The sequence below is a fragment of the Pelophylax lessonae genome (assembly GCF_965119305.1).
Source record: "Pelophylax lessonae genome assembly, chromosome: 4".
Lineage (NCBI taxonomy): Eukaryota > Metazoa > Chordata > Amphibia > Anura > Ranidae > Pelophylax > Pelophylax lessonae.
The window spans coordinates 164775106-164795424 of record NC_138771.1 but is presented as its reverse complement, the minus strand read 5'-3'; the positions used below and the strand labels follow the sequence as shown (position 1 = coordinate 164795424).

Here is a 20319-nt window from a genome sequence, read left to right as displayed (position 1 = left end):
GTTAGCCATAGTAAATGAAAAAAAATATTTAAAACAATCATAAACTATAATAATAAAAAAACAAATATAAATAATACATTTTTTTTTTTAAAGCACCTGCCTCACTCTGTACATGCCCCAATGCAAACACGCAGCAAAGCACATGCATGTGTATGTTAGCATAAATTACACCACACGTTTCAGGTATTGCAGTGATTGTTGGGGAGAGCAAAAAATCTAGAGTCATGATTTATGATTAATTCTAAACAGATAACCCAAGGCATTAAAAGTGTTGCCTAAAGAGAATTTGAAGTATCATAGTTTTTTGTGATTTCAGACGTGCATGCAATTTTAAAGGCTCCACATATATCTATTTACTCAATGCAACCCCATCTTTAAAATGTTGTCAAAAAATGGGGTATTATATTAACATGTGTGCGAAAAAATGAAAAATTGCCCTGGTAGACAAGTAGTTCAATTGCAATAATGTATAAATTATACAGACAGGGCTGGGTTTTCATCTCTGAAGCCTATAGGCATCACTTCGTTTACACAAAATATTAAGGTCCCTGTCACAAGGCCACCTCCACTGATATATGCTGAGCAGGTGGATAACAGGTCCATGTCTGCTCCGCTATGCAGAGTGGACACGGACACAGTCCCACTCTTCTCTATGGAGCAATTGGATGGAATAGGACAAGAGATGCCATCTGATACAACTCACTGGACGGATGGAAAAAGGGCCACCATCCGTCTTTTTTTGGGAGGCAGGATCGGATTGGATGGTGGCGGGTCTCAGCGAACATGTTTGTGCTGACAACCCCTGCTCCATAGAGGACAAGGCAGGGTACGATCAGGTCCACCTGAAAAACTGGCAGGCAGACCTAATCAGACATGCCCGTGTGAAAGAGGCCTTACTTGTTAATTTTTTTTCCTCGTCTATACTCACTCATTGTCATAATGTGTAAATAACCTTAAAAAAAAAACTGCTTCTTTTCCTCTGCTGCTGATAGACACTCACATATTGGGCATAACAGTTAATCTGTTCCTGTATAAGGAACAAAAAGCTTACATGGTATCAAACCCAAAACCAAAAAATGTAATAAATTGCAGCATAATATGGCTGCATTCGTTTTTTTTTTTTTTGGGGCTTTTTCCCTCTGTTTTCAACTGGTGATCTGGCCAGTAACACCCCTCCTATATTAGAGTGCCTAAACTGCTACATCTGCAGGAGATTTCGTTCTGTTGAAAAACAACAGATGTACTGGATCCCCAGGTGAAAAAAAAAAGAAATAAAGGCTAAAAAAGAATCATCAAAAAAAAAAAAGAATCTATGAGCTGGTAAGCTGCAATATAATACATTTTTGCTTTTGAGTTTAAAATCGCCTTAAAACGAGACTCCAGGAAGATATAAAAAAGAAAGTAAGGCAGCTCAGTATTCATTATAGATAAATGCTGGCGGTGATAATACTGGAATTTGAGCTGATGTTAGCCTCTTGCACACCTCTGTACAGCAAAGCCCAGGACAGGAATAGGGAGAACAGAACAAGGAGAAAATCAGTTGTGCAGCATTACCCAAAAAACATTATGATAAGCAAGAGCTCACCAGTTTGCTGCTTCTCCTTTCACTTTCCAGTCACAGGCTGAAGGAAGGATATGGCTCTTTTCCTTTACCTATCCAATCCTATCCTCTCACCCCACAGATTCAAACCTACAGAGAAATAAAGGCCACCGTTCAGGGTTTTTTTAATTTTTTTTATCCAGCACCACAAGTCTTCTCTGTCCTGGCTATGTCTGCCTATTACAGCCCTGAAGACTTCTATCTTGCTTGTCTACTTTCGCCTCTGGCCTCACGGATGAGGGGAGATGGCCCCATAGAAGTCTACTGGGGTGCAATGCACAGGTGCAGCTAGGAAGGAGAATACTTGCAGTGCTGGATGTAAACAGTCCCTGGAGGCCTTGGGCATTAGATTCTGGTAGGAATGCATCTGTAGAGGGGGGACAGGATCAGGGGCAAAGAGGATGCATGCATTTTGTTTTAAAGTGCGCTTGTCATTTACCTGCCGCAGATAAAAATCAGGTATCCTCTTTGTCAGACAAACAAATTGTGCAAATATCATAACTAAGTGGTCAGGAATTATTAGTTATTTTATTTTTTATTTTTTACTTTATTTTTCCAATATTTGTTTATATAATACTTGTGTTTGTAGTAAATTCTTTTCATATGTTTTCTTTGCATTGTAATACTTTAAATCTCTTTAAATAAAAGAATGGAACAAAAAAAGGAAAAAAAAGCGACAGGAAAGAAAGGGAAGAAAAAAGGAGAAGGGGAAGATTAAAAAAAAGGGAAAAAAATAAACAAATGGTCAGAAATGCTAATAGTTTAGCAAGTAAAATGTCTCCCATAATTCCTATATTTCATCTGTGTATTCAGCTGCTTGCCTGGAGTATAGCTTTAAAAAGATTATGTGTTCACAGTCATTGCTTGTCACTAGGGAACAATACATTAGACATTGATGTAGGAAGATGCATACGTAAGTGAGCAGTCTCGCTTCTAGAAAGAAAGTGCTATTGTTGATTTCTTTCACAATTTTTTTTTAGCTGCTTGACTATTATGCTGATCCTGAATCACTGACACAGATGAAGTACGTAGATCTGAAACGTCAGAATGGAATCCTCTTTTATAGAATTGCTTTAGGTCACTGACTCAATGCATCCAGGTAAGATGGGCAGCATTACAGACAGGTAGCTAGCATTTAAAGGTAATAACAGCTTCCTTTCTTTCTCATAAGGAGCTTTCTTTTAGAACCTCTATGGTGTAGTGATACTGACAGACAGTGTCTTACTATATTTTATGACTTACAGAATCTCCTTTATTTCCTTTTTTACCATCGATGCCCTATTGTAAAAAGACAGAATTAACAAGAATTAGAGTAGTTCAGAGAACCTCATACATTTATTATGGTAAATTTATCTTTGTATTTTCTTTTTCATCATCATCATCACTATAATCACTTAAGTTTTATATAGCTAATAGGGAAGGGAGACTAAGCAGAATGGTTTCTATTTCCCTTTGCCCAAAAACAGATTCCAGCTAATATGAAGAAATCCCTGTAAATGTTTAGGTCAGTGGTGCCCCAGTTGGATGTGCTTGGTGAACCTCATTGGGGGGCCTCTAGAGGATCATTATTCTACAAATCACCACGGGTAGCACCTGCCACACACCTAGACTGTTACATTATCTATGTTATAAAGAGTTCAGCTCAGCTATGTTGTAAAGAAGCTTTACCCTTGTGTTAACTGGTTGTTTATTTCCCGATTCTCCTTACCATAAGCAAACAGAGGCACAAACTGATTGGTAAACCATGCGCCTCATTGAAGAATTCCTTCAAAATAAAAAACTTCTCCACAAGACACTAATGAGGCATTGTTGATCTCATAAAACTTTCTTATTTATTATTTATTTATTTATTACTGCCCCTGCTCTTAAAGAGCTTACAATCTAAGGTATCTAACTCATATTCATACATACACATACTAGGGCCAAATTAGACAGGAGCCAATTAACCTTCCAGCGTGTCTTTTGAGGAAACCGGAGTACCAGAAGGTAACCCAATGCAGACACAGGGAGACAATCAAAAAGGACAGATCCTGCACATGCTGATATACAACAAGTACAAAGAGGAGTACTTCACCAGCCCATGGCGCTGTCCATGTGTTCACCTCCTTTGTTTGTATGTTTTTTAGCTGAAATGTCCTGGTTGCTGCTGCTCCTCTCTCACTCCACTGGGGGGGCGGATCAAAACAATTCAAATCTGTAAAGAAAAGCGCACGCAACCTCGGGCAATAACGCTTTAATAAAGGACAATAACACAGTACATTGGAATTGCACTCACACTTTTCCTTTAAGGCAATCGCTTTACAGCATTCCAACAGGAGCTACTCGCTCCTCCCGTCCCTCCAGATGGTGACTCTGCGGTCAGAGTCCCATCGGTGGTGACACCCTGAGTATCCCCAAATATATATCTGTATATATACACCTACTCTCATACCCGGCTGCTCAGATATTATTGTGTGGGCACGAATGTGCATATGCCTCCGTGCACACTTCACAGACACATGGCCGGGCAGGGAAGCAAGGTGGGACCTGAGGAAGGAGGCTCCGCCTCCGAAACGCGTTGTCCGTAGTAACAGCAGAGGCAGTGCACCCGTGTCTTGAATCCCCCACCTCGCAGCTCCGTACAACTTGTGGCTCCGGCTTTGGCTGAGGCTCTCCTGAGGCACCGTAGATCACGTCGGTATAGTGCGCAGGCGCACTAGAACCGGCATCCGGTGACCAGGCAACACAGGAAGTGAAGGAGAGCGGGGATACAGCGGCAGCAGCCGCGGATGAGGAGACCGCAGAGTCACCATCTGGAGGGACGGGAGGAGCGAGTAGCTCCTGTTGGAATGCTGTAAGCGATTACCTTAAAGGAAAAGTGTGAGTGCAATTCCAATGTACTGTGTTATTGTCCTTTATTAAAGCGTTATTGCCCGAGGTTGCGTGCGCTTTTCTTTACAGATTTGAATTGTTTAGACACAGGGAGAACATGTTTAACTTGAAAATGCATCTCTATTTTTTTTAAAATATTTTCTCTTTCTTCCTAATTAAAAGTATGTAGGCAAATCTATAGACAAACTAATGGTGACTAAGGCTGCATTCACACCTGAGCGTATAGTTTTCAGGCTTTTTTTGGGCATTTTTCATGCATTTTTTCAGGTATTTTTCAGATGTTTTTTCAGGCGTTTTTTGCAGGTGTTTAGAGGCAGACATCCACATCTGACCAAAAATGCTTGTAATCTGCCATAAAGTGGGATTTTTGACTTGCCGTAAAAAAATCCATTTCTCTGATGTTCATTGACGGACACAGCTCCTGATTCTTATTAACCATTGGGACATCCCAAAGCAGTGTTAAACAGGGGTGGGGAAAAAGCAGAAAAAAATTCCCAAGGCTGACCATAGCCAACCAGGTAACAGTGAGCTCAACCATAAACAACTGGAGCTATAACCCAGTTGGTAAAAAAAATAAAATAAATCTTGCGATGTTATGTCTGAAAAAAAAAAAAAAAAGAGGACCAGGTCCTCTAAACAGCAACCAGCAAAACCTTGCGGCCAAAAGAAGCATCCGCAGATGGCAACACATCCACTTTTTTAAAATTTTGTAAAAGTGTGCGCCGCCTTGGAAACCTGTGTCACTGACGCTTGATGACGGAAGCCCAGGAGACACTAAGCGCCCTAGTAAAGTGTTTCTTGACAGGGAAAGGAGGAACCTGACCCCTAATGCAATAGGCCTGAACCACCGTCTGTCTTATCCATCTGGAAATGGTCGCAGAAGCATTGTGAGGTCCGTCCATAAGCACAAATAGAGATTCTGACTTCCTAAAAGACTCCGTAGCTGTCAGGTACACCATAATTGCCCGGACCACATCCAAAGCATGCAGATGTTTTGCCTGGGACACAGGGAAGGCAACACAATGTCTTCATTCAAATGACAGTCAGAGACCACCTTGGGAAGGAATGAGGGACAGGGGCAAACCACCAACTTACCCTTTTGAATCACCAATAGAGTGCGCGCAGTTCCAACACCCTGCGCGCAGAGGTGATAGCCACTAAAAAAGGCCACCTACTGGGGCAGCTCAAGCAGGGATACTTCCCAAATATTTTTAGAGGGAGGCTTCTGTAGAGCTGACAGCACCACTATAAGATCCCAGGGTGGCAACGGAGGCGGCACTGAAGGAACCAATTGTCGGCCACCCTGAAAAAAGGTACGCACCAGGGAGTGTGAGGCCAAAGGTCATTGGAAAAAGACTGCCAAAGCCCATATCTAGCCTTTGATGGTACTCAAGGCCAATTTCTGTTCAACCCCTCTGTTGTAGGAAGGTTAAGATCCGATCCACTGGAAGGAGTGAGGATGAACCCCAAGAGACTCACACCCCTCAATGTACGTCTTCCATGTACAATAATAGATCATTCTAGAAGTAGATTTCCTAGCTTTCAACAGCGTATGAATCAGCGACTCAGGCAAACCTCCATCCTTCCGCACCTGGCGTTCAACAGCCAAGCCATCAAAGCCAGCGACTGTAAAGCAGGAAGGAAGATCAGTCCCTGGGACAGCAGATCCTCCCTGAGAGGAAGACCCCAAGGGGCTTTGGTGACCAGCTGTACCCAATTGGCATACCAAGACCAGCGAGGTCAGTCTGGACGGAATCCCTTCTGCTTTGATCCTGCATAGGAGTTGTGACAGAAATTTGAGAGGGCTGGAACGAATCGATCAGCCTACCTTAGAATGCCAGCTACCTATCCAGCCGTCAGGACACTACTTGTGCCTCCTTGGTAATTGCCATTGACCACGGCCGTGGCATTGTCTAAATAAATTCGTACTGGACATCCCTGAAGACAATGTCCAAGAGCCAGACAAAGGCTCAGATTTCCGGGACATTAATCGACAGTCTTGTCAAGTTCTTACCTTGCCTTCCTGTTGGCAGCCATCTTGGACATGTGCAGACTGATGTCTCTTATAAACTCTGTTTGCAACATCACTTGCCTGCTTCCCAGGCGTCGCTCAGTGATGATGTTGAAAACCTGACTATATATATCACCTGATGGCTTAAAATGCTTGCCCTTGTGCTGGTGCTATAGGGTGCATCACTGCTAGCAGTCTTCTGTTCTCCATGTTTCTCCGTGCATGACCTATCTTGGCTGATGACTTTCCTGGCTCTCAACCCCACATCGGCAGGCAACCCCGCATCAGCAGATGATCCAGCATCGGCAGACTACCCACTACTGGACTCGACCTCGTTTTGGATTACTACCCACTTCTAGACTCAATCCTGGCTTGGATGACTTCCTGCTTCTGAACTTGACCCCTGAAACTGCTTTATTTTACTTGCATATTCGTGTGGTATGGTTTCCTGGCACCCTGACAAGTCTGGTCTCTGCCAGAGTCCAGATTCCTGAGCACATCTGTGCTGAGGATGCCTCCCCCACTGGACAGGCGGGCATCCATGGTGACAACTGTCCAGTACAGGGGAGAAAGGATTTTCCCAGTCGAAGAGCCAGAGAATGAAGCCACCTCTAGAGACAGTGGATCCTTGTCCCATTTCACCAGAATATCTTTAGCAGAGATCTTGTGTGGAACTGTGCAAACAGACTGCCTCAAGGGTGGACACATCAGGCCCAGCTCCCGCATGCAAGTCTGGAGGGATGACCATCTGCTGAACAACAGTAGCTGAATTGCCTCCTGCAATGTCTAGAGTTTTTCCAAAAAAGAAACACGCTGGCTGAGTCCAGAGTCAAACCCAGATAGTCCTGTTTTGGTGGACAGAACCAAAGCAGACTCCTGAAGGTTAGAAATCCAACCAAACTCCCACAGAGTTCACAGAGCAATCTCCAGTTGTCCATCAGAGCATTCGGGGACTCCGCTCGCAGAAGAAAATAGTCCAGGTACCCCAGTACCGCGATCATCCACTGACTCAAACAATGCCAGCACCGGGGCCAACACTTTTGTGAAGACCCGAGGATCGGAGGCGAGACCAAAGGTCAGCACCACAAACCGATAATGCTCCTGGCCAACGGCAAAACAGAGGAAGTGTTGGTAACCGGCACATATTAAAATGTGCAGGTAGGTGTCCTTGATGTCGATAGAAGCGAGAAGAAATCCCCCTGACGTAGGGACACCACTACTGTGTGAATGGACTCCACACGGAAATTCTGTACTCACACAAGCAGTTTAGTGCCTGGAGGTTTCAGAATTGGACGTACCTTGCCTTCCTTCCTAGGAACTGTAAAGAGGTTTGAGTAAAAACGCCTAAAAACGTTATGAATCAGAACCGGAACAATCACCTCTTGAAGGAACAAATCTTGCACTAACCCAAAGAGACCCGTTATTGATCTGGGGACAAGTGCAGGTTGGAAGCGAAGAACCTTTCCAGAGGATAAGACTGAACTCGATTTCGTAGCCTGACTGAATAACTTTGTGGACCCACGTGTCCTATACCAGGGAGGTCCATGGATTAGGAAACCAGCGAAGATGTACCCCCACCCCAGTTACGGGTGAGGGCACCCCTGCATGCAGAGGCAGCCTTGTCCCCAGGTCTGGAAGAGCCCACTTGTGATTTGCCAAACCAGGTCCTCTTGGAACCTCCGATGGAGGCTCTGACTTTTGATACCTTGTTGAGACCCTGAGGGACGAAAAAACCTCTTATGAGCCGAGGAGAATGGACCACGTCTATGATGGGGCTCCTTCCCCTTGGTAGCCTGTGGAAGAAGAGTACTCTTCCCCCTGTAAAACCCTTAATGATGTCATCGAAGGAAGCTCCAAACAGGCTATGCCCTACAAGGGGGAGATCAGATAAGGCCTTCTTAGAAGTCTGGTCCACAGACCAGTATTTCAACCAGATAATATGCCGAAGGACCACTGCTGATACAGACAGCCCCAGAATTTAAAGGAGCCGCATCCAAAGAGGCATCACATATAAATTGTAGCCCCTGGACCAACTGATCTGCATAAGACAGGTGGAAGCTGTTTCTCCTCCAGGTCCCGGGGTAAAAGTTTAGCCCACTCGGTCAGACCTTGCTACAACAGGGTAATAGTAAATACTGAACTAAGTGCCGAACTAGCCACAGCGAACATATGGCGGGCCAGAGCCTCTGCCCTCCTATCAGCTGGATATTTAAAGGTTGGGGACTCCTCAACTGGAAAAAAAGGTAGTGACCACCAAAATTTTAGAGAGGCTGGGGGAAGGAGGGGAACCCGGGAGTCCTACTGTCCCAAGGAGGGGCCCACGTCCACCCCAAAACCCTCCAAGAGTAGAGGGGGGACAGCTACTTATAATACCAGGAGCAGGGTGGGCACTGCTCCAGACAGACCACCGCTCCATCATAATGTGGGTGCTATCGACCAGGAGAAACACTGTAACTCAGGCTGAGGCCAGGTCACGTGCGTCCTCGCGAAACGTTTAACTCGCAGGCCAGCCTCCATCCAGTGGGGCTATGTAGTGCTGAGCTGCGGTCTGCACGCGCTCGCTGGCCAGACTGGGGGGACCTTTTGGATCAAGATTATCCAATCTGTTACCCAGTCCGGCAATTGATTGTAGATTCTCGCAGGAACAAAATAACAAAGATAAGAAAGAAATTTCATTTAAAAATAAATAATCGCCAGGACCAGAGATCCCAGCAAGGAACTAGGTCCTTACTCCTGACTAGGCAGAAAAAAACGGAGTGTATACCCCCCTGAAACTGCCCATAGGCGTAGTCAAGCTTTTTCTTGCCTAGTGTCCTACTCCTGTAGGGGGCAGTATAAACCAATGGTTAAGAAGAATCAGGAGCTGTGTCCGTCAATGAACAAAAGAGAAAAGAAGCTCATGTACTTTTTTGAGCTTTAGGCGTTTTGCTTCAGGCAACAAAGCGCTCATATGTAAACAGGGGCCATTAAAATAATTGGCATTTTGCTTGTTGGGTGTTTTGGAGCTTTGGAGATGAGTGTTTTACAAGCTGAAAAATGCTCAGGTGTGAACAGGGCCTAATAGTGTAAACTACTACTATTTGATGAAAACCCTCTATTCTAGTAAGGAAAAAATATGTGAGGCTAAACTCGTAAATAGAAACACACATATGTTAACAAAAAAAATAATATATATACAGTATATAGATGTATATATATATATATATATATATATATATGGCCATAGATATGGCGGACTATGAACAGGGATGCATCTGATTATATAATTGCCATAATCATATTGGCCCATGAGTTCAGCTGCCTGGTACTGCCTTGTGATATATGCTGTTTTATGATTACTTGTGAGATCTGCAGCCTAGATGTGCTTTTTGGGCATACAGACACAAATAACACGAAGGACGGTCTGTGATGATGGTTGATGACTCTTTTCTTCATTTGCCAAGCTGTCTTTAGATAAGGTCTCCCTTCTTTTTGACCTTTATGTTGGGGTGCACTCCTTGATTTGCCTAGAAATTGTCTGGCAAAATATGAATGTATTCCACTTCACGCATTCCTACACTCCGTATCTATTTAGTTTGATTGGCCATCAATATTGAGGCTCTCGATTGATTATGATTTTTCTCTACTACCAAGATAAAAGGTCCTGAGGAAGCAAATTTTGGGAAACGCGTCAACTTCTTGGATGACATTGGAGATATTAATGTACCATGTATATGTAGTATGAGAGCATAATGTATTGTTTTTATATGTGGTTTTTTACTACTATTTTGTAAAAAAAATCTGATATTTTATTATATCAACACACACAGCGATTCTTTTCAATCTGGTACCAGTAAAGTCCGTATCCTACTTCCCCTTTTTTTTCCCCCTTTCTTTCATCTTCATATCCAGGATGTGGTATCAATTTGAAGCCTCTTTTTTTTCTTTTTATTGATGTAATATATACTATTTCTACTATGTAGGAACAGCTCAATCAAGTCACATACAATAATATCAAAATAAAAAAAAAACGACTTACATCTCTACCTGGAAGTCCCATGTCTCCTTTTTGTCCTGAATCACCAATACGGCCAGGCAGTCCTGTTGTACCCTAGAAGAACATTTTCAAGTGCAAGATGCAAGACAAAGTAGACCAGATTACCAGCTTCTAACAGCTTCCATTTTTTATATTTATCTGTTATACAGAATACCTTTTCGTTTTGAGATTCATATCTATTTGTTGATCACGGTCAGGTTTATTCATATTCAAATCATGGCAAAGTGTCAAACAGAGTGCAAAATATACTAAGCAACAGCAACTAATCATGAATCTATTTTTTAGATAACTGAAAGATGAATTCAGATATAGCCTGATATAGGTCACAGCAATTAAGTGGTTGTCTTAGAAAAAAAGATATATATATTTTATTGCGCTTGTTTATTAAGTTAAAAAGCAATATGCAAAATTATGTCATTTATAGTTACAAAATGTAATCTCCCCCAGTTTGACTCAATTAAATTGAAATATGATTTGTTGTCATGAGTTGCTGCACTCTGCACATTGCTATTGCTCCTTGCACTGTTTTATTTGCTAAACATACTGTACATGTGTTAATCTTAAAGAACAACTCAGACTATGAAGGCAATAAACTGAATTTCATTTTCAAATAAACATGCCAGGTGTTTTTTTACACCTCTTCATATTGAAAGCTCACTCGTTAGGTTATATCATATTATGTAAAAAAAAAAAAAAAAAAGGGGCAACTTCAAATGTTAGTAAAACAGTACATTTTTAAATTCTGCAAACCTTGATTAGTTTAGAATATACAAAAGGAAGAAAAAGTTACCCGTTGTCCTTTTTCTCCAGGCTCTCCCTTCATTCCAGGGTCACCCTATACCAATAAACATATCCATGTGTAATACTAGTCACTATACTGTAATAATAATATACTATATGCTTTAAATTGTTAAAAGAGTTATGTTTTTGCACAGTTGTTCCTTCTTATTGGTATGCTCATGCTCATATATTTTCTCTCTAGTGCCTCTTTATATGTGGATTTGTATAATTATATATACATGCTGTTCCTTCTTCTTAGTAGACTGCTAGTACTGTACTGTACTTTTATTTCAGGGTAAGTCCTGGAGCTAATTATGCATTTTCACAGAATTCAATTTGATCTTCAGCTAGCATTTCTTATGTTTTTTTTTTTGCTCTCACATCCTATTGAGAAAGGTTAGTTTTTTCACTACCACTTGCAGATGCAGACTCTGCCAATCCGTATAATAAATACCTTTATATACCTGAAAATAGTTTTCAAACAAAATCTACTTCCATGTATCAATAAAAATAAATAAATTGTGTGTATTTGCTGAAAATGTTCCTTACTTAAATGGTTAGTTCACCTTTTCCGAACTAACATCATATACCCGCCCTGAAGTTATAGTATTTAGTACAGTGAAAAACTGCAATATATGTGCATCTGAGACTATTAGCTGGTGGTGGCTAGTGCTATTCATGAAATATATTATTTAAAGTATTGTACTGTAGATAATTACCTTCTCTCCTGGATCTCCTTTCATGCCTTGCTCACCCTAAAAACAAGAAAAACCTTACTTCTCTGCCTTTAAGATTACAAATTACAATTGAAAATAGTTTTAAGTTTTTTTTTAAAGTACACTGTTGGTGGTAAGAACGCCCACTGGTTGACGACTAGTAGGCATACATTATGGCATGCCCACTAGTTGTGTATGGCATACATTAAAAAAACTGAAAAGATGTAGGCTGTTTAGCTAACCACTTCTGAAAATTCTAGCTACCAGGTAGCCAAAGTGACTTAATGGCTTCTGTACTTTCTGAGTCACCGCTTAGGAAAGAATAGATCAGAATTTCACATGCTGCATGCTTGTTCTGTGTCAGTAACCTAGAAAATATCAAAATCACAGACAGCCTTGTAACTAGCATTTTCTGAAGAAGGTTATCAAAGGCAACCTACACATTTCTCATCCCGATTAAAAAAAAAAAAAAAAAAAAGCACAACTTCCTCCTCTTTCACTAAAAATCACATCAGCATGCAACTCTGCATGCTAATATGAAATTGTCTTGTATTCATGTGTTAACTACTTCTGCTTTCACGCCTGTACACCCCATGTAGACCAGAGCAGTTTTTATATTTCTACCATGGACCTCTTTAAGTTTGTCATCAGTTAACCACTTGCGGGCACTTATACCCCTTCCTAACCAGGCCAATTTTCAGCTTTCAGTAATGTCACACTTTGAATGACATTTACTCAGTCATGCAACACTGTAACCATATTAAATTTTTGTCCTTTTTTCACAAAAATAGAGCTTTCTTTTAGTAATATTTCAAGCAGAGTTCCATCCAAAAGTGGAACTTCTGCTTATATGCTTCCCCCCCCCCCCTCTGGTGCCACATTTGGCACCTTTCAGGAGGGAGGGGGGAACGAGTACCTGTTTTTAACAGGTATCCTTCCCCACTCCCAGGATACAGCGCTGCGGTGCTGTCCCTCAGAAGTTCGCCCCCTCCTCCTCTGCCAGGTCAATTAGAAAGCACATTGCGTTTCGCGCATGCGCAGTAGGAGACCAGCTATGAAGCAAAAAGGCTTCACTGTCAGGTTCCCATACCCTGAATGGCAGCGGCAGCACCCGAGAGCCGACACGAAAATCAGCTTCAAGTGCCGATATCGGGGGAACCCTGAACAGGTAAGTTCTAATATTTAAAAGTCAGCAGCTACAGTATTTGTAGCTGCAAATTTTAATTTTTTTTTTCTTCAGGGGAGGAACTCCTCTTTAATCACCACTTGGTTTTATTTTAATTTATTTAAATGGAAAAAAACAACAATTTTAAAATATATATATATTTTTCTTTCTTTCATGAAATTTTGCAAACTAGAAAATTTTACAGGTTATTTTTCACATGGCAAATGCATACTTGCAACTACATCCCAAAACAAATGTATGTGGGTAGGTGGTCCCTGCGCTATCGGAGGTATTATGGGTTCCTTTTTACTGCTGCACCACTATACTGGTACCAGAAACCAGTTAGTAGAAATTAAAATGTGGGGGTGTGTGGCGCGCTTCAGAAGTGGAGCTAATTTAAATAATTAAATAATTAAATTAATTAAATAGTGAAGTGCTGTAATTTTCAATTCCTTATCCTCGTGATTTGTACATACAAATGAAACTTCAATCAAAACGACATATAATTAATTCAATAAATAAGTCAGGTGTTGATCCCAATATTCCAAACTATAAAGTGCTGAGTGCTTATAAACTTCAAAATTATTTCAATAAATCTCTATAAAATACATAAATAAATAAAGTGCAAATTCCAGTGAATGTCCGTTTTTTTCTTTCCACCACTAACAATTAAATCCAACTGTGTATCTTCAACTTGTCACAAAGTGCTTCTGTGCAAAGTAAAGTGCAGTGACTTGTTCCTCCACCAGGTGTCACCTCTAGGTGTTCTAAACTCTCACCTTAATGAAGTGTATAAATCGCCTGAATGTGTATATTTATCCCCCGATTGGATAGTGGTTGGCCTGTGTTGACTGTCTGCAGAGTCCTACTCGTGGTCCCCGGGTCCCTCTCAGGATTCGTATCAGGGTGCTTTTTGTCCTCGGGTCTCCTAGTCTCCTAGCGCAATCTCAGGGCGTATTAAGCATAGAGGGCCATCATGGTGTAGTATTTAAAAACTTCTTTACGGACGTTACAGACCGGAGCCGAGTACTCCCAACGCTACCTAGGACTTATAATACGCCCATAACAAGCTGGAAAATTGTAAGTTTAATGATTTTATGTATGAATAAAGAAGTTTTTAAATACTACACCATGATGACCCTCTATGCTTAATACGCCCTGAGATCGCGCTAGGAGACTAGGAGACCCGAGGACAAAAAGCACCCTGATACGAATCCTGAGAGGGACCCGGGGACCACGAGTAGGACTCTGCAGACAGTCAACACAGGGCAACCACTATCCAATCGGGGGATAAATATACACATTCAGGCGATTTATACACTTCATTAAGGTGAGAGTTTAGAACACCTAGAGGTGACACCTGGTGGAGGAACAAGTCACTGCACTTTATTTTGCACAGAAGCACTTTGTGACAAGTTGAAGATACACAGAATGAAAAGAGGAAGTAAGTAACCCATATCTAGACAAATAGCCCTCATCCCGGTTGAGTAATTTTACAAAGAGATGTATTCCCCATCAGTGATCCCAGAATACACTGGTGATAGGAGAAAAGGTAGGGACTATAGCGGACTATTGGTCGAAAGTATGTAGGTAAGCCAAGGAAAGAATGAAAAAAGGGATAAAATTAACAATATTTATTGGATATAGATAAAAGTCGACATTGAGACAATGAAAAAAACTATTAATACAATACAATACAGCATGTTATGTCATGGTAGTAGTCGATCGAACGGGTGAATGCCTTTGTTCAATGCATTTCGCCTTTAGCTTCATCAGGAACTCCGGCGTGATTGAGTCACCCTTTTGTTGAATTAAGACTACATTAAGACCTTCAAAGTTTGTGCATAGAAACAAAAAGAAAAACATATATAAATACAGGTTTTTATCTTTGAAAACAATCTACAATATTCATTTTAACCCTAGTATGGAAAAATACAGGGTCATAAGAAAAGGCACATATGGCTTACCACACTTAAAAGTATATTATGCCTAATACATGGAACAGTTGGACCAAAGATTGCGCTTCCCAATGGCTTATCTTGAGGCTCCGAACCACACAAACCCAGGTAGGGCCCAGCAGGGGTCCCCCATGGAGGTGGTTTTCTGGTATGAATTGGACCAGTCTTGAATCGGTACCACCGCAGCGGACAAAGGGTGGAGTCCGGAGTTCTGTGGACAAACATAGTGTGTCTTGTATAGCATGTCTAGTGTCATACAAATTTTCTTAAGGAATGTACTATAATAAATGGTCATAGCTATCTAGGGAGATAGAAAAGGAAACAATGACAAATGGTAGGTATTCTACAGACCTACCAAAGCTGGGGTCAGTTCTGGGAAGGGACATAAAAGTACGGATACTATATTCGATGTTCCATCCATTAAAATATATCTGAGCCCATGAGTCTATAGGAGCAACAGCTGCGAAGCAGTGGCTCTAGCAGATTGCCTAGTAAGTATATGTAAGAATAGGATGAAAGTAGGATCAAAAAACAACAGACTTCAGACATTGGTTATCCCCATAGAGAAAGCCCCGGGGGATAACTCGACAAAATAGTTCATAGGAGAGCCTAGTGTGGTATCGGCTAGTGTCTTACCTTACAACCTCTAAAGCCACGGGTTGGGAGAGCCGCCATGACTCATCCTCCCGTGGCTTAAGACTGGTCCCGCCGGAAGTGACGTGTGCCCGCAAACGCCACTTCCGGCGCGGGCGCCATACTATCGGATGTCCGCCGCTAGAGGTCAAATGATCCCTGTGGCTGGACACCCGCGCCGGCTGAAGGAGCCGGAGAGGACAAGCAAAAAGCTGTCCCCTGCTTTGCGCCCGAATTCATACCTACAAACGAGCCTATAGACAAGCAGAGAGCGAATCCTGGTCCATTACATGACTCGATACAGAGTTAAAACTGCAACATTTAATTTAATCAAATTAAACAAACAAATAAAGAATAAATACAGCAAACAAAGTACAGTCCTTAGTGGATTGTAGTAAATATGCAGGACTAGGAACCTAGTACGGTCAGGAAAATCCTGTTGGTGGTTCCTATATACACGTCAATACGGTATCTCAGAAATATGAATGCAAAGAGATTAGATGAAGGCAAGAAGCGGGAAAGAGTATGGGAAGGGTGGGGAAAGGTAAGGAGGTGGAAAAAGAAAGCAAGATGATGGATTGATAGATTTGTTCACCTGTCAAAGGGACTTGGTCAGGACTGCCAGCCAGTTGTGACAGTAGGAGTGTCCCATATTATGAGAATTCTCAGGAACAGACCCACATAAGAAGTGAGATTGAATAGAGAGTATATACACGACAAACACACATATATATAGCATCCCCATACCTGTCCTCCTCCAACATATAACCAAGTTTGGTAGGGAAAAGTCATCCCCATTTGGAGGTTCAGTATAGCCTGTATATCAAGTGAAGTAATAGAAAACATGAAAAAAAAAAAAAAAACAGAGAAAGTGAACAGTGATCACTATACTACCCTTTAGAGAAGAGACTTCACAAGAGTACAGTGGTACGATGGATTATTTGATTAGCAAATTACAAATTGTGGTGTATAGAATCATAAAACCGATATCAACATGGGTTTATGTTAGCGATTGTTTTGTTTGATGATGAGGGTCGCTAGAGGGACAAACTAGGGGGAAAGAAAGGGTGGAGAAGTTCAAAAATCTATAGAAAAGGTTTGTATGAGACCGCAGTATTAAGTCCTGGCCAATGGGTGGCCTGTAGATTGAAAATCCACCTAGCCTCTTTGCGGAGGATTTTGTTATCGAGATCACCTCCCCGTGGATTGGGGGGGATGACTTCGAGAACAGCGAACCTGACATAATCTGGATCGAAGTCATGATGCACTCCGATGTGTTTGCAAATAGGTGTGTAGATAAGACCAACCTCAAGATAGAAGAGGTGGTCCTGTATACGTTTAGAAAGTTTACGTTTGGTCTTGCCTACGTAGAAAGCCCCACATTTACAGAGGGCGATGTAAACCACCCCCTGTGTTTGGCAATCCGCGTAGGCTCGACATATGTGAGTCCCTCCCCTGGGGAGAGGAAAAGACGGGCCCTCCAGGACCCATGGACAAAAGTCACAAGTACCACATCTGAATGTACCTGCGGCGGATAAATCCCCCGCAGGTTGCTCAGTGTAATGGCTGTGAACCAGGGAATCACGAATTGACCTAGACCGACGAAATGTTAGCTGGGGGTATGAGGATACATATTTAGAGATGGTGTGGTCTTCCTTAAGGAAGTGCCAATTTTTTGCAAGGAGGTTACGTACCAATTGATGGTCTGTATTGTATTTTGTCACAATTCTTGTGACCGCTTCCTTCTTGCCTTTTCTTTTACCAAAAATCAATTTGTCTCTCTCCAATCCACAAACTTTGTTATAGGCCCGTTTAAGGACCCTGTTACTATACCCCTGGGCCAAGAGTCTTTGACGGAGGGAATCGGCCTCCCTCTTGAAGTCCCCTTCCTTGGTGCAGATTCTACGTATTCTCAGGTACTGGGAATAGGGGATACTTTGCACCAATGGACGCGGGTGGCTGCTATCAAAATGGAGTATTGTATTCCCTGCTGTGTCCTTACGGTGTAGAGTGGTATAAATCGATCCATCAGGGTCTAATACCACCTCAGTGTCCAGGAAGGCCAGTCTGTCCCTATGCCACTGCATCGTAAAGGTAAGATTGAAAGAATTGGCACCTATAAGTAGCATGAAACTTCGCAACTCCTCCAGTGTACCTGTCCACACCATGAGCACATCGTCAATATATCTCCTCCAAAGGAGTATATGGTTCAAGAGGGGGTCACTGGACTCCCCTGTGAACAGGGTACGCTCCCATCCCCCCAGGTACCACTGGGTTTGTGTGGTTCGGAGCCTCAAGATAAGCCATTGGGAAGCGCAATCTTTGGTCCAACTGTTCCATGTATTAGGCATAATATACTTTTAAGTGTGGTAAGCCATATGTGCCTTTTCTTATGACCCTGTATTTTTCCATACTAGGGTTAAAATTAATATTGTAGATTGTTTTCAAAGATAAAAACCTGTATTTATATATGTTTTTCTTTTTGTTTCTATGCACAAACTTTGAAGGTCTTAATGTAGTCTTAATTCAACAAAAGGGTGATTCAATCACGCCGGAGTTCCTGATGAAGCTAAAGGCGAAATGCATTGAACAAAGGCATTCACCCGTTCGATCGACTACTACCATGACATAACATGCTGTATTGTATTGTATTAATAGTTTTTTTCATTGTCTCAATGTCGACTTTTATCTATATCCAATAAATATTGTTAATTTTATCCCTTTTTTCATTCTTTCCTTGGCTTACCTACATACTTTCGACCAATAGTCTGCTATAGTCCCTACCTTTTCTCCTATCACCAGTGTATTCTGGGATCACTGATGGGGAATACATCTCTTTGTAAAATTACTCAACCGGGATGAGGGCTATTTGTCTAGATATGGGTTACTTCCTTCCTCTTTTCATTCTCAATATCAGGGTGCAAAACCCACTTCGCTTTAGCAGCCCATATCGTGTATTTTGTTGATCTATATGTAGCCTTTCCCTCCCAGATCTTATTGTTTAAAAACTCTTTATAAATTACCTGGCTCTAGCTGTTATCCAGGAAATGTCAAATGATAGCACACAGACAACTATATAGTCATTTGTACAATCGTATTGCTGAAGGCATTTGTCCTTCCCTTTTTCTTTTTTCTAACTAATTTTCCCCCCCCCCCTCCCCCACTTCTTTCCCTCCCCCCCTCCCTCCCCCCTTCTCCCTTTACTCCTTTCTCTTTCATTTTCTATTTCCAGGTTTATTCTTGATAGCGGAATCACACCATATTTGTTTGTTTTTTCTTTATATCATTTCCCTGCTATGTCTCCATTCTAGATACCAGCTACTGACTGACTGTCCCTGGGTGGCTCCACAACCATGGCACAATTAAGCGGCATAGGATGGGAAAAATTCCTGGACACCTTGGAGCAGACATGTGTCTCTCACACCGAACAAGATATAAATTTGGATGTTCATTTCCAAAAAACAAGGAAACTACTTGAACGTAAGTCGAGCCTTGGATGGCATATTCGATATTTTGACAAGTATCTTCGGGACAAAATCAATCCCCTAGGTCTTAGAATCCAGGTTTTCCCTTCCTTTGAGATCACGGATCCACAATTCCGTGCATTGTGGGAACTCAATCTAACCGCCTGTACTGCCAGGATGATGGAGTTACTCAGGGACAAGTATAGACAGGATCTTGAGTAGATAGATAAGGAATTGACTCTCCTTCAGGAGAAAAAACCCACATTGCAAAATGTTGAATATGCCAGACGGGAGCAAGATCTCATTCAGCATTTAGAGCGCTTTAACACCAATCTTATAGTCAAGAAAGACTTTAAATATCACAAGGATCGTTTGGCCTTTGCGGGTGGTTACGCCTATAAATGGCAAAAACCCGCATGTCCACGTGGGGGCAAACCCACTAGAAATAGACCAGCACAGGAGACGGAGCTACCAAGATCGATATCTGATACCTCCCTCTCGTCGGCTACATCCTCCCACAGATCTAATACCTCATCAGTCAAGGGGAAAGTAGGAAGGGGCCGCCCCCCCAAAAAAGGTTTGGGCAACAACACCCATGACACACCTTCCCATAAACCAGGAAAAAGAGGAGCATCCCCACATGAGATCACACCAAAGCCTAAACAAAATCTTGGCAGTAAGAGAGAGGCAACGGGGACCCTAAATACAAGCAACGAACCTTTACGTACGTCCATGTTTAGCTCCAATAGTAACACATCACAATATACACACATGGGAGCCATGCCAAAAAACCTCAATAAGGAGCTAACAACTTCCGAACCTGACACCTTGCCCCCTTTAGGGGCTACCCCAGCGCAGGGGTTACTTCCACCACCCCCAGCGCTGGGCGACAAGAAACTAGGCCCGATGGACCAACATGTCATCAAGCAAATCTGAGAAATCATAATTTAGACGTAATTAATTTATCTTCATATGATTTATCACCCTCCGAAAGGGAGGTCTTAACACTGGGGTTAAACTTTTGCCCAACCAACGGTTTGGACAGGTTTGAACTAGTTAAAGACCTGCACCTTTTCGCCAGAAAC

General features: G+C 42.1%; 1 protein-coding gene across 1 annotated transcript in view; it reads right to left on the bottom strand.

The window, feature by feature from the left end:
- LOC309552573 (uncharacterized protein) overlaps positions 1-20319 on the bottom strand; it is a gene marked incomplete at both ends in the record, with an annotated part of 487483 nt that overhangs the window by 299721 nt on the left and 167443 nt on the right. The window contains 4 exons of the mRNA XM_082253522.1: positions 2843-2878; positions 10501-10572; positions 11309-11353; positions 12018-12053. Coding sequence (XP_082109648.1) covers positions 2843-2878; positions 10501-10572; positions 11309-11353; positions 12018-12053 — 189 coding nt within the window. The remainder of the gene's footprint in view (positions 1-2842; positions 2879-10500; positions 10573-11308; positions 11354-12017; positions 12054-20319) is intronic.